Here is a 13168-nt window from a genome sequence, read left to right as displayed (position 1 = left end):
CAGTGCAAGGGAAAAAAACATTGTTTTGACATTCACCCAAACAAAACATTTATACTAGTTCAAAAACATACTTTAATAACAATAGAAGAGTTACGAGGAATACAATTTAAAATAGTACAGGGTCAAAATGCAATTTAGGAAAACATTAAATACAAATGAAATCAGTGCAAGGGAAAAAAAACCTTGTTTTGACATTCACCCAAACAAAACATTTATACTAGTTCAAAAACATACTTTAATAACAATAGAAGACTTACGAAGAATACAATTTAAAATAGTACAAGGTCAAAATGCAATTTAGGAAAACATTATAGACAAATGAAATCAGTGCAGAGGAAAAAACATTGTTTTGACATTCACCCAAACAAAACATTTATACCGGTTCAAAAACATACTTTAATAACAATAGAAGACTTACGAGGAATACAATTTAAAATAGTACGAGGTCAAAATGCAATTTAGGAAAACATTAAATACAAATGAAATCAGTGCAGGGGAAAAAACCTTGTTTTGACATTCACCCAAACAAAACATTTATACCGGTTCAAAAACATACTTTAATAACAATAGAAGACTTACGAGGAATACAATTTAAAATAGTACGAGGTCAAAATGCAATTTAGGAAAATATTAAATACAAATGAAATCAGTGCAGGGGAAAAAACCTTGTTTTGACATTCACCCAAACAAAACATTTATACTAGTTCAAAAACATACTTTAATAAACATAGAAGACTTACGAGGAATACCATTTAAAATAGTACAAGGTCAAAATGCAATTTAGGAAAACATTAAATACAAATTAAATCAGTGCAAGGGAAAAAACCTTGTTTTGACATTAACCCAAACAAAACATTTATACTAGTTCAAAAACATACTTTAATAACAATAGAAGACTTACGAGGAATACAATTTAAAACAGTACAAGGTCAAAATGCAATTTAAGAAAACATTAAATCAAATTAAATCAGTGCAAGGGAAAAAAACCTTGTTTTGACATTTACCCAAACAAAACATTTATACTAGTTCAAAAACATACTTTAATAACAGTAGAAGACTTACGAGGAATACAATTTAAAATAGTACAGGGTCAAAATGCAATTTAGGAAAACATTAAATACAAATGAAATCAGTGCAAGGGAAAAAAAACCTTGTTTTGACATTCACCCAAACAAAACATTTATACTAGTTCAAAAACATACTTTAATAACAATAGAAGACTTACGAAGAATACAATTTAAAATAGTACAAGGTCAAAATGCAATTTAGGAAAACATTATAGACAAATGAAATCAGTGCAAGGGAAAAAAACCTTGTTTTGACATTTACCCAAACAAAACATTTATACTAGTTCAAAAACATACTTTAATAACAATAGAAGACTTACGAGGAATACAATTTAAAATAGTACGAGGTCAAAATGCAATTTAAGAAAACATTAAATCAAATTAAATCAGTGCAAGGGAAAAAAAACCTTGTTTTGACATTCACCCAAACAAAACATTTATACTAGTTCAAAAACATACTTTAATAACAATAGAAGACTTACGAGGAATACAATTTAGAATAGTACGAGGTCAAAATGCAATTTAAGAAAACATTAAATACAAATTAAATCAGTGCAAGGGAAAAAAACATTGTTTTGACATTCACCCAAACAAAACATTTATACTAGTTCAAAAACATACTTTAATAACAATAGAAGAGTTACGAGGAATACTTTAAAATAGTACAAGGTCAAAATGCAATTTAGGAAAACATTAAATACAAATTGAATCTGTGCAAGGGAAAAAACCTTGTGTTGACATTCACCCAAACAAAACATTTTTACTAGTTTAAAAACAATAGAAGACTTGCTATTAATGCAATTTAATAGAGTACAAGGTCAAAATGCAATGAGAGGGAAGGGCCTGGAGCGAGACACGTACCCCAGTGGGCTGGTTTTATCTTGGCCGCCATGGCCATCTCGCCATACAATACTCTTGCTTGGGCTTTTAGGGTTTCCTCTCTTCTCTCTCTTTCTCTCTCCTGTCTTCTTCTTCCATCTCCTCCTCGGCGGCACCATGACGGCGCAAACGCAGGAAGAGCTCCTCGCCGCCCACCTCGAACAGCAGAAGATCAACGTGAGCTCTTTCTTTCCTTTCTTTTGACCCTCCAATCCCTTCAATCCGGTTTCTTTTTTTTTTTCCGAGATGGGTTTTTTTTTCTGCCTGTGGATGAAGTTTTCTGGGAAGATTGGCGTGTTTTCTTTGGAATTTGTTTCCTTCTTTTGTTTTGACATTTGCCCTTTTCCGGAATTGAGAAATCTTCGGTTTTTTTTTTGGTTTGGATTGATTTGTTTATCAACCCTTTGAATATCTTTCATGGGTATCTAGCTAGAGCTGCTCGGCTTGTCTTGTCTGGTATTACATTTGCCTTCTCGGAATTGAATTAAGTTTGTCCCTGAAAGGTATCAGATTTCTATGTCGTTGTATTGTTTTTCAGCTTTTGACTTTGGGTTATTCTTCGTGCCCTTGAATTTTTTGGCCAAAATACTCGGTTTTTTCTCTCTTCGACATTGGTTTACTAGCTCGCTTGTTTTTCTCGAGGCTTGAATTATATTTCGTCGAATAATTAATCTACTTTTTTTTATCAAGGAATCGTGGCTTATTGGTAGCAATCTTAGTTTCAAATCTCTCGTTTTTATTCTTGCCTTTGCAGCCTGATGAACCCGTCGTTGAAGACGATGATGATGATGATGAAGAGGACGATGATGATGACAAGGATGAAGATGATGCTGAAGGTGCGACTTGTGCCACATGTTGATGTATTTTTTACTTATATTTCTTTGAACATGGAAGGAATTGCACTTCTCGTTCTCTCTCTTTCTCCGAATTGGTAGTATGGTTTTTGAATGTAATTGTGAATGTTTCTTTTTTTCTTATTTTCAGGTAATGGAGAGGACGCTAGTGGAAAGTCAAAGCAGAGCAGGAGCGAGAAGAAGAGCCGCAAGGCCATGCTGAAACTCGGGATGAAGCCCATCCTCTCTGTCAGCCGTGTCACTGTTAAGAAAAGCAAGAATGTCAGTCTCTTTCTCTCTCTACACAACTACCTCTCATTGTCATTTCTTTCTCTACATTTGTGTCCTTCTTTCTTTCTCTGTTTCTATCTCAGGCCCAGCCTTTCATATTCATCTATTTTTCTCTCATTACGTTTGTATATTTATTTTTGTTATTTTATTTCTTTATCATCCGCGTACCTCCAGTGTAAATCTCTTTTTCTATTTTTTATTTCCATCGCTATATTCGCAGCCTGAATTTCTCTCTTTCTCCTCTGTTTTTATTTTGCTTCTCATACCCTTGCATATTGTTATCTCTTCATTTTGTCCATGAATACCTAACCTTATTTTTCTGCATATCTTTTTTCTATTTGTTTTCCTTTCTCTATCTACGTCATGTCTGTGTCTCTATTCTTCCACCTACTTTCCTCAACCGCTGTCATTTTCTCCTTTATCCACTAATGTTTTGGTCAACATCCAAGTGTTAAAATATATATTTCTATTCGTGATTTTCTCGCTCTTTATGCTTCATGTCTTTGTCTCTCTTGCTCCACCCTTTCTTATATCTTCAGTCATCCTCGTTCTCTCTCATTACTTCCATCTTCTCTTTTGCCTATTTAAATTTGTCGTCAAAATTTAATCTTTTGTTATTCCATCTAATTCCTGCATTCATCGAGTCAATCTATCTTTTCCACCCATCTTTTTACCTCCTTACACCTCCATTTAAATTTTATTGTCCATTGAAGCAAGTGTTAATTTGATTCAATTCCTTGGCCCAGATCTTGTTCGTGATCTCGAAACCGGACGTGTTCAAGAGCCCGAACTCAGACACGTATGTAATATTTGGGGAGGCCAAGATCGAGGACCTCAGCTCGCAGCTGCAGACGCAGGCAGCGCAGCAGTTCAAGGTCCCTGAGCACGTCCATGTGGCGCCCAAGCCGGAGGCGGCGGCGGCCGCAAGAGACGAGGAAGAGGTTGATGAGAGCGGTGTCGAGCCGAAGGACGTGGAGCTTGTCATGACCCAGGCCGGCGTATCCCGGGCAAAGGCAGTCAAGGCCCTCAAGGCCGCCGATGGAGACATTGTCTCGGCCATCATGGAGCTCACCAACTAGTCTCAGAGTCATCTGGGTAACTCCCAATTTTAGCATTTTCCCTCTCTACTCTTCATTTTATCTTTCTCTCTCTTACTCAGTTTTCCCACTTCGATGTTTCGGAGTTTTTCTTCTTTTTTTTGTTGAATGGAGTCTTGGACGCACAGGTCTACTATCTCTTTGTTATTTACTTTGCCTGTGGAGTTGAATTCCTCTTTGCAGACATTTGTTTCTCTCTCTTAGAAGTGTCTGTTTCTTTTTTCCCAACTTACCCATTATCTGATGGTGAAGGTCCGGATTCATCTGTTTCTCTCTCTACCTCCTTTCATTTACCTTTGGAGCATTACTTCTAATTTCTGATTGTAGTTATTCGTTTTAACCTGATACCTTCTTTCTCTCTCTAAATGTATGTTACTCTATCCCTGTTGGGCCTAATGTCTCAACTATTATTCCTGATGAATTATCCTCAGTCTAATGTGGATGATACACAATTTAAGAGATTTCTCTCTCTAATGTGGATGATGCCCAATTAAAGAGACTCTGATGGTGAAGGCCCGATTTAATCTGTTTCTCTCTCTACCTCTTTTCATTTACCTTCCCATTTTTCTTCCATTCAACCCATTTCAATGTGTGGAGCACTATTTTTAATTTCTGATTGTAGGCATTCGTTTTAACCTGATACCTTCTTTCTCTATCTAAGTGTATGTTACTCTACCCCTGTTGGGCCTAATGTCTCAACCATAGACATGGTTGTTCTGTTCTGTTCTGTTCGTTTTAAATGAACAAAAAATTCGAACAAAAATTCTCACATTCGTACAAATTTGCGCATTCTCACAAATTTAGAACAAAATTCGCATAAAGAAAACAAAAGAACCGCGCACAGTCTGATGTGATGTTCTGTTTGAATTTGTTTTTGTTCTATTTGGAAAACCAAACAGAACAAACAATTCACACAAAACTACAGAACTACCATGTCTACTCAACCATTATATACTTGATGAATTATCCTCAGTCTGATGTGGATGGTACCCAATTTAAGAGATTTCTCTCTCTAATGTGGATGATGCCCAATTTATGAGACTCTGATGTTAAAGGTCCGGTTTCATCTGTTTCTCTCTCTACCTCTTTTGAATTACCTTCCCATTCTTCTTCCATTCAACCCACTTTGATGATTGGAGCATTATTTTTAATTTCTGATTGTAGACATTCGTTTTAGCCTGAAACCTTCTTTCTCTCTCTAAATGTATGCTACTCTATCCCTGTTGGGCCTAATGTCTCAACCATTATATTCCTGATGAGTTATCCTCAGACTAATGTAGATGATGCCCAATTTGAGAGATTTCTCTCTCTACCCGTCACACTTAGTGTTTGCCATTTTGGACTCGGGACTGGTCAGACTGAACCAAACCAGTTTTAGACTAGCTTAGGTTTGTGCCTGTTGGGATGTCAAACCCTAAATAGATTTTTTTCCTTTGACACTGAATGGACTTGAACGAGTGGTAACTAACTTGATCTCTCTCTCTCTCTCTCTCCCTCTCTCTCTATCAATTAAATATAACTTATTTCTCAAAACTCTGTTTTATCTTAACCTCCAACTTCCCTCTATTTCCTAATAGAGTATCTCAATTAAGTGAATTGAAATTTCCAAGTCAAAGTTTCTTTATAAAGTGTACCTTAATCAGAAAAAAACATGATTTCTTGAAACAGTCTCCTATTTTGTATCTTAAGCTGATACAATCTATCTTGGACATCAATGTAAATTTGATCACATTTACTCAATTTTCTCAACTCAATCACACTTCAATTCTTCCATGACTCCCCGAGTCTCTAAAATTAAGAATTTCACAACCTATTAATTCAATTTATCAAAGCCTAGAAGAAAAAAAACTCAAACTACTACCACTCTCAACTGAACTCAATCAAATTGAAGTTAACCAACACTAGATCAAAGTTAATGCAGATATTTTATGGCCATAGAGAAGGAAAACAGAGGGGAGAGATACAATGGGTTGCCGAAATGTGTGTGAGCAATAAGACTGGATGTTGAGAGAGAGAGAGAGGGATGGAGAGGGAGGGAGAGAGAGAAAATCAGAGGGAAAGGAAATAAGAGAGACAAACAGACAGAGAAATGACGTGAGAGACTGAAAGAAAAGGAGAGTGTGGAGATCACGGGAAAGAGAACAGAGAATGGGAAATAGCTAGTGCTTTGTTGGTTTCAACCTCGTTACCTACTTCACCATCGTTGGTGCTATCTTGCAGTAAAGCTTCTAAACTTCCGGCCAGAAACTGCCACACACAGAGCTTTACCTGCAGGAATTAAGGACATGATAGGACAAGAGGAATGTAGCAGAAAAACCACTTGGGCTCTGCTTCATGCAAGTCCTTAAATAGACTCTGTTTTTTTGGGGGGGGGGAAAGAGAGAGAGAGAGAGAGAGAGAGAGAGAGAGAGAGAGAGATTGATGCATTTATTGTGAAACAACTAGAATTTTATCTTTGAAGCTTCCAAGTACATAGATTCTTCTATATACCTCTAGGTACAGCAGGTATTACATCAACAATCCCCCCCTTAATCATGTCGTGCCGAGTCAATCATCACAAGTCCAAACTTCTTCCTCGTTTGCTCAAGATGAACACTCCCCAGTGCTTTTGTGAACATATCTGCCAATTGGTCTTTTAACCTCAGATATTCAAGCACAACCTTCTTCTCCATTAAAAACAACAAATAAAATGATACCAGGTGTCAATGTGTTTGGAGTGACTATGATGAATTGGATTCTTAATGCCATGGCTGACTTGCTGTCCATGCATAACTTCACAGTTTTTAAGTCTTATCCCTTCCTTCTGAGATCAATCAAGCCAGCCATATGTCTTAACAAGATTCTCTGGCGATTGCAGTATACTATGCGTCGCATTAGCATAGTGCTTTTGAGATGACCGAATAATTGTCGTAGAGCAAAGAAAGAACACCATTCCAACAATGCTCTTTTGATACTCCTCATCTCCTGAAAAATCACTACCACTATATACATGTAGACTTCTTTCATACATCAGTCCCTTATAATATGTTCCCTTTCTTTATAAAAGTATCATCTTGATTGCTGACATGTGTACCTCCATTGGTCTCTCCATAAATCTGCCTACAAGTCCAACGGAATACATCAATTCAGGACATGTGAGCTCGATGCCTCATCTTCCTAATCAATCTTTTGTAGATTATGGGATGAAATGACCCACTATCTTTAGTCTTGGGCAGCTTGGTGCATGGTTCAAGTGGTGTCTTAGCTGAATTGGATTCCAACAAACATCTCCCCGATAATATACATGTTTGGTTATAGTTTCACATTCTAAATGAAAAACATAAGATGATTTGGAGAGGAAGACTGAACAAAATTGTTATGGCATCAACAAAACATAAAATGAAACATCAGTGTACAGATCGAATCCATGATTTCTTGGATCCTTGAGCGAGGTAAGTCAAGCTGCTCATGTATGTAGCCTCTAGATGTATCCATGTGATCATTGACGCGTCAAATCTCCTCTTTCGCCTTAATGAACTTTGTACATCCTCTATCGTCGTGTGATGTCGTGCCTATAACTATGGGGAGAAGGGAGAATAAGGGGAAGGTCCATAAACAATTATGGCATGGGTGAATTTCGTTCATGCCCTTCCCCTATTTATACTAAGTACTTATTATTCATAAGACCCCCAAACTTTAAGTATATCTTTCGACATCCAGAAGACCATTTATGTGTAATCTTGTACACCCATGTATCAATCTGGTTAACGACTCTAATGGCCCAATAACTTTTATTGGCCTTCCAAAGGAATTAACTATATCATCATATATATTAATTAATGTCGGTGTAATTTAACCCAATTGATAAGTTGAGTCTCTAACCCATGGGGTGTCAAGCTACACCTTGTGATCTAGAATATACAAAGGAGAGTGTATTGACTCACTCAAGGAACATGTTCATCATCGGTTATCATGTATGAATATTCCCTTATCCACATCATGCTCTTGGAATTTCTTAGGCTATGGTTGGTTGTCAAACCGTAATCGTTCATATGAATTAGTATTGATGCGTTCAAAAATCATCAAAGAACTATTCTCTCATATTTTGTTACCTTGGCCAAAGACTTCAGCCCGTTCTCTTCCTTGAGTTGTCTCATCTTATATCGAGGGTAGACGATCCCATCTTGGCCACTCGATCATCTTTCTGAACTTCTTGATGCACCCAAACTAAGACTTTTTAAAATCGCATCATTAGAGACTCATAGGTCATAGTCAAAGTACAATTGTCCATTCACAGTACATCTTTGACGTCTCACGTCTAAGGACCACTTACACAACCATGATGTGAATGAACCTGATTGAAAATTTGGTATAATATTAGTCAAGGGATGTGTACGGATCAATTCAATGAACATTCTCCACCAAAGAGTGCCCATTATCTATTCTTAATGTCTCCATACTAATGGCTACATGACATGCCATACTCATCATATGAGTGAGGCTAGATAGTATTATTCTATCTGGATACTTGATAACTTGTAAATTATATTGTTCAATTGATGAATATTACATTACATATATGTGTTTTACTAGCTATATTTGCATGTTATCATAATAAATCAACATAAATGGCTTGCACTATAGTTTTATGATTTTTTTTATTTTTTTGAGTATTTTATACATGGCATCTAACCTCAGTGCATTGAAGAATTATTTTTTGTAGGGCATAAAACACTTGGATAGAGGTTGTTAATGGTTTTACAAATTTTTCTAGAATTTTTTCATATTTTTTTATAATTTTCTGACCATTATTTAACCGAGAAATAAATTTTAGAATTAAAATAATATTTTTTATGAATACTTTAGGATTTTAAAATGAGTTTTCAATGAATTTTGTGGCATCCACGGCATTGGCCCAAAAATTTGGGAGAATGATTGGATGCTTTCAATGAGCGTTTTATTGGCTCATTATGGCATCGCAATGCGCGATGCCATAATAAGCAAATCACTATTTCGAAGAGATTACCTGGCATGGGCGGTGTGGAAAAGGTATGTTCTATCTTTTTTTCTTTATTGTCTTTTTTGTGCAATAAATGCATGTAGAGAATTGATCTACGCGTGCATTTATGAAGCAAGAATAATCCTCGTAATCATACACGCGGAATCAATTAGCTGTGTGCATTAAATGCATGCAGCAATCAAATCCGCATGCATTTAATAAACGGTAAGCTCACCTCTCTTTGTTTTTTTTATTCAAAACGAACACGGACAAGGCGACGTGGCGATTTCCCAGCTGTTAAAAATGTGCATTTAATAAACAGCTGCGCATAACGATGTGGCAGAGTGCAATCCAAGGGTGGAGAAAACAAGGCGACGAATAAAAAAAAACATTTCCTACCTGCTTGGAGGAGAGATAAAAATCTAATGATTGAGATTAATCGCCAGTAAAATGACGATATCTTGAGATCTAGTCGTCCGATTGCACCCTAGTTTTGAGGGTAGGTTTGTCTTTTCACCCTCTACGGTCCATACAATTGGATCTTGAAATAGAAGTTGGGAAGACAGGGAAAACCATTTTGGAATCTCTCCCCCAAGAAATTGGCCTGGAAAGACATGCTGTTTCTGAAGTCGACATATCTTGGTTCATTCTTCAAAGTTGCAAGTTTCTTTTTGATTGTTTGAACTTCTTGAACGAATCAAAAAAGCCAAGGCATAAGCAAAATGTACATGCCCTTGAAGTTGAATTGAATGGTGATTAGCATTGAAATTTGATTTTGATTCAAGATCTGACTCTTAATCCTTAGTTCTACATTGATTTTTATCCCATTTTGCATCTTAGATCTCTAGATTAGGGTTGAATTTCATCTTTAATTCAATTTCCCCCAAATTCTTCTATTTTCTCTCTCTAGGTTAATTCATCTACTTTCTCCCTCTAGATTTAGAAATTGATTGCTTGAAAATTCAATTCAATATATAAAAAACCTAATTCAATTTCATCAAAAAATCCATCCAGCTTCAAGTGCAATTTTAAAAATCCCTTTCTTGATTAATAATTCCCAGTTTCAAGGCCATAAAAAATGTCTTTATAAATCATCTTGATTGGAATATTGGTAATCCGAATTAATCTGACATAATAATCAAAATTATCCTATCTAGAGTGTCTTGACCGAAAATATTATGATCAAAATTACTTTTGCTTAGTTTTGAATAATTACAAAAAATTAAACACAATTAAGGCCCATTAAATGCAAAATTAATTCATTCTTGAATTAATTCATTTGAATTAGGATAAAAATTCTTGCAGAGTGCCTCCATGTGGTTCGACCGCTTGCTTACTCTATACATAGTATTTAGTGATTAAGGGTTATCACAAATTTTATTGCATAAGTCTAAAAGTTAAAATAACGACATATTTTACAAACCAATTTTAGGCTTATCAATTGGCCCCGTTGCCAGGGAGGCATGGTGAATATCAAAAATTATATATCAAGATATACATATCTAGTGAGGATAATTTTTTTTTTTTGCTACATTTTGGACTTGAATTCAAAATTTTCTTTTAATGCAGAATTTTGAATTCATCGCATATTGAAATTTCAAATTTCTCATTTCTGTCTCTTATTTTGATTTTCTTGTTCAGCTAATCTGATTGTCCTTACTATTTGTGTGATTGACATTGCATGAATGGTAGGAGATCCTTAAATCTCCATTTAATGGATCTTGAGACGATTGGTAGAAGAAGTCTTAGCATTGATAGTATTTTCTGGATTTCTGTTGTTGTTGACAATAACCATCCTATTCTGAGATCTTCCTTAGAACATAGGTTGCATGTTGCAATCTCGTGTGATATCCACTAACTCTAATGATATGTCATCTATAAGCATCATTGCTTATCTACCTCGCCTAGCACTCAATCATTCATCCCTCATCTGTCCACTTCATCATTATCTACTCATTCGTAACATTGTTTACCTGCCAATCAGCCTAAGTCGCGACTCTTCAATCATCCTGCTCCCACATGCTTTTACCACCTTCATACACCCACTTGAGCACTGGCTTTATGCCCCTTTGTGCTCAGCCAGTGTGCTCATCTAGGCTCTGTCCAGGCACCCATTTGTGAACCTCTACATGTTGGTTTATGATGCTGTGATAGCCTGAGAGATGAGGGGTGAAATAGGCTATCCTTTACTCGTTTTCATTTCCTTAACTATATTTAACTATAATCCTAGATTTTCTTTATCCATATTTTAGAGTGATGAACGGGGAAGAGATGACACACGATATTTTTTATACAGGTTAGGGCTAGTTCCTTACTCATGTCCCAGGATATCACACCAGATTTCTTAATCAATCCCCAACCAAGTGTTTATAGCCCCCCAAGCTAAACCAGCCTGGTAATAGGGATGCACAGATATCTCCTATATAGGAATTGAAATGGAAAGATGTCTTGGGCCCACTTAGCCTTCACAGTTACACATGCCTTCTTGTCTCTTTTTAGTCGGACCACCTAGGTCCTCTCGCTTGGCACAATTTTATTTACCCTAAGATGAGCCTATCCCTTTTTTTGAGCCAACTACATTAACGTGTTGAATGTGCAATAGAATACCTAAATAAACAAGCTCGCAAGATGTGAATTAGTAATGGTTGAAAAATAAAATAAAGCTTATCAACTTTTGTAATTCTGAGTTGGGTGATAACTCAGTCCCTGCTTGTTAATTTCAATCCCCAAGTCTTACTTTATTTCAACCAGAAAGATCTGAGGTCTTCTTTCATAATCAGATATTATACTTTCAACACTCTCAACTACTCACCAGGATCACTGAACATTTTGGCAGAGTTTTATCTGTATTTTAGTAATGTCTCACTTTTACCTGTCTATAATCAATTTGATGCATTAATCATAATAGTATCCAAACATAAAATCAAACCGTAAAGGATGTGCGTAAATCCTTTAGTGAGCTTCCTTCTTCCTTGACCAATGTGCATTTACTTTCCTGTATAGTTGGTTCGGCACAAACAAAAGAGAAAAAACTTATGAGATACAAGAACATATTTATCACTTGGGTTAATGACAATCGATCGTGTTCAGTCAGAATCAATCAAAATATATTAAGTTTGAACATCTATGAAACCAATTCAAGTTATAAATGTTTGATCCAATCGAAGTTTAGTTTAATTTAATCCAGTTCGATTCTTATACTTCAAACATAGACACGATGATTATATGTTAATTTAGATCAAATGATGTTATTCAAGGAGCGATGATTTCACCTAATCCCAATCAGTTTTAAATAAAAATCAGCAAATATAGAGATGTATGCAAAAAAAACAATCTATTTTCTTCAAACTAAACTTTTATGATTCACTTTGATTTTTGATGTTTATCTCACTCAATCTACCAAATCAAGAATACCCTAGATTGACACAGCCCTCTAATGATTGCAATATTGTATTTCAGGAGTTAGCTTAATCAGTGAATTAATTTTGCCAACTTCATTTAAGGTTTAATAATCCAGTTGGACATTCAGAGTTTAGTTTTACATAAGGAAAAATGTAACTTATGCCCTGATTATATATATGTTCGATTCAGATGTGGAGAATGATTCAGCTTATTTGTTAATCCACAACTATTCAATGAACTCTTACCAGGAGGCAGATTGTTGAATTTTTTATACTTCTCTTTCTCCCAGAACCTTATCTGTAATTAATTGGATGATACTGCAACCAAGAAACACAACACACAACCAAACAGATTTACCTTTACTGGATTTCTTCCGGATGATTTGGATCTCGGGAAGTAATCTTGATGGGTTAGCTCAAAGATTTTTCTTGACTAATCACTTCCTTGTTTTCAAATCACAATATGTGGATCTCCCTTTTCTTCTGCTCAAAGTAATGCAGTTCATTGCTGTATTTTTTACACCAGAAATAAGAGTGAAAAAGAGGGAGAAATTTAGGCCGTCATTTCATGTTCCCTCTTATTTCGACCATTCAGACCTTCTACCTAAAATGTCTTTGCATT

The 13168-nt window shown here is 35.8% G+C and overlaps 1 protein-coding gene across 1 annotated transcript; it reads left to right on the top strand.

Annotated features, from left to right (window-relative positions):
- The first annotated feature begins 1963 nt into the window (after positions 1-1963).
- Positions 1964-4353, top strand: LOC144714289 (Nascent polypeptide-associated complex (NAC), alpha subunit family protein). Its single transcript, XM_078589008.1, has 4 exons — positions 1964-2123; positions 2701-2782; positions 2931-3061; positions 3817-4353. Exons 1-4 carry the CDS (start codon positions 2064-2066, stop codon positions 4147-4149), a joined length of 606 nt encoding a protein of 201 aa, XP_078445134.1. The 5' UTR covers positions 1964-2063; the 3' UTR covers positions 4150-4353.
- Positions 4354-13168: the final 8815 nt, after the last annotated feature.

The sequence above is a fragment of the Wolffia australiana genome, chromosome 17 (assembly GCF_029677425.1).
Source record: "Wolffia australiana isolate 7733 chromosome 17, ASM2967742v1".
NCBI lineage: Eukaryota > Viridiplantae > Streptophyta > Magnoliopsida > Alismatales > Araceae > Wolffia > Wolffia australiana.
The sequence above is the reverse complement of the archived record's forward strand: the minus strand, read 5'-3'. Positions and strand labels throughout refer to the sequence as shown.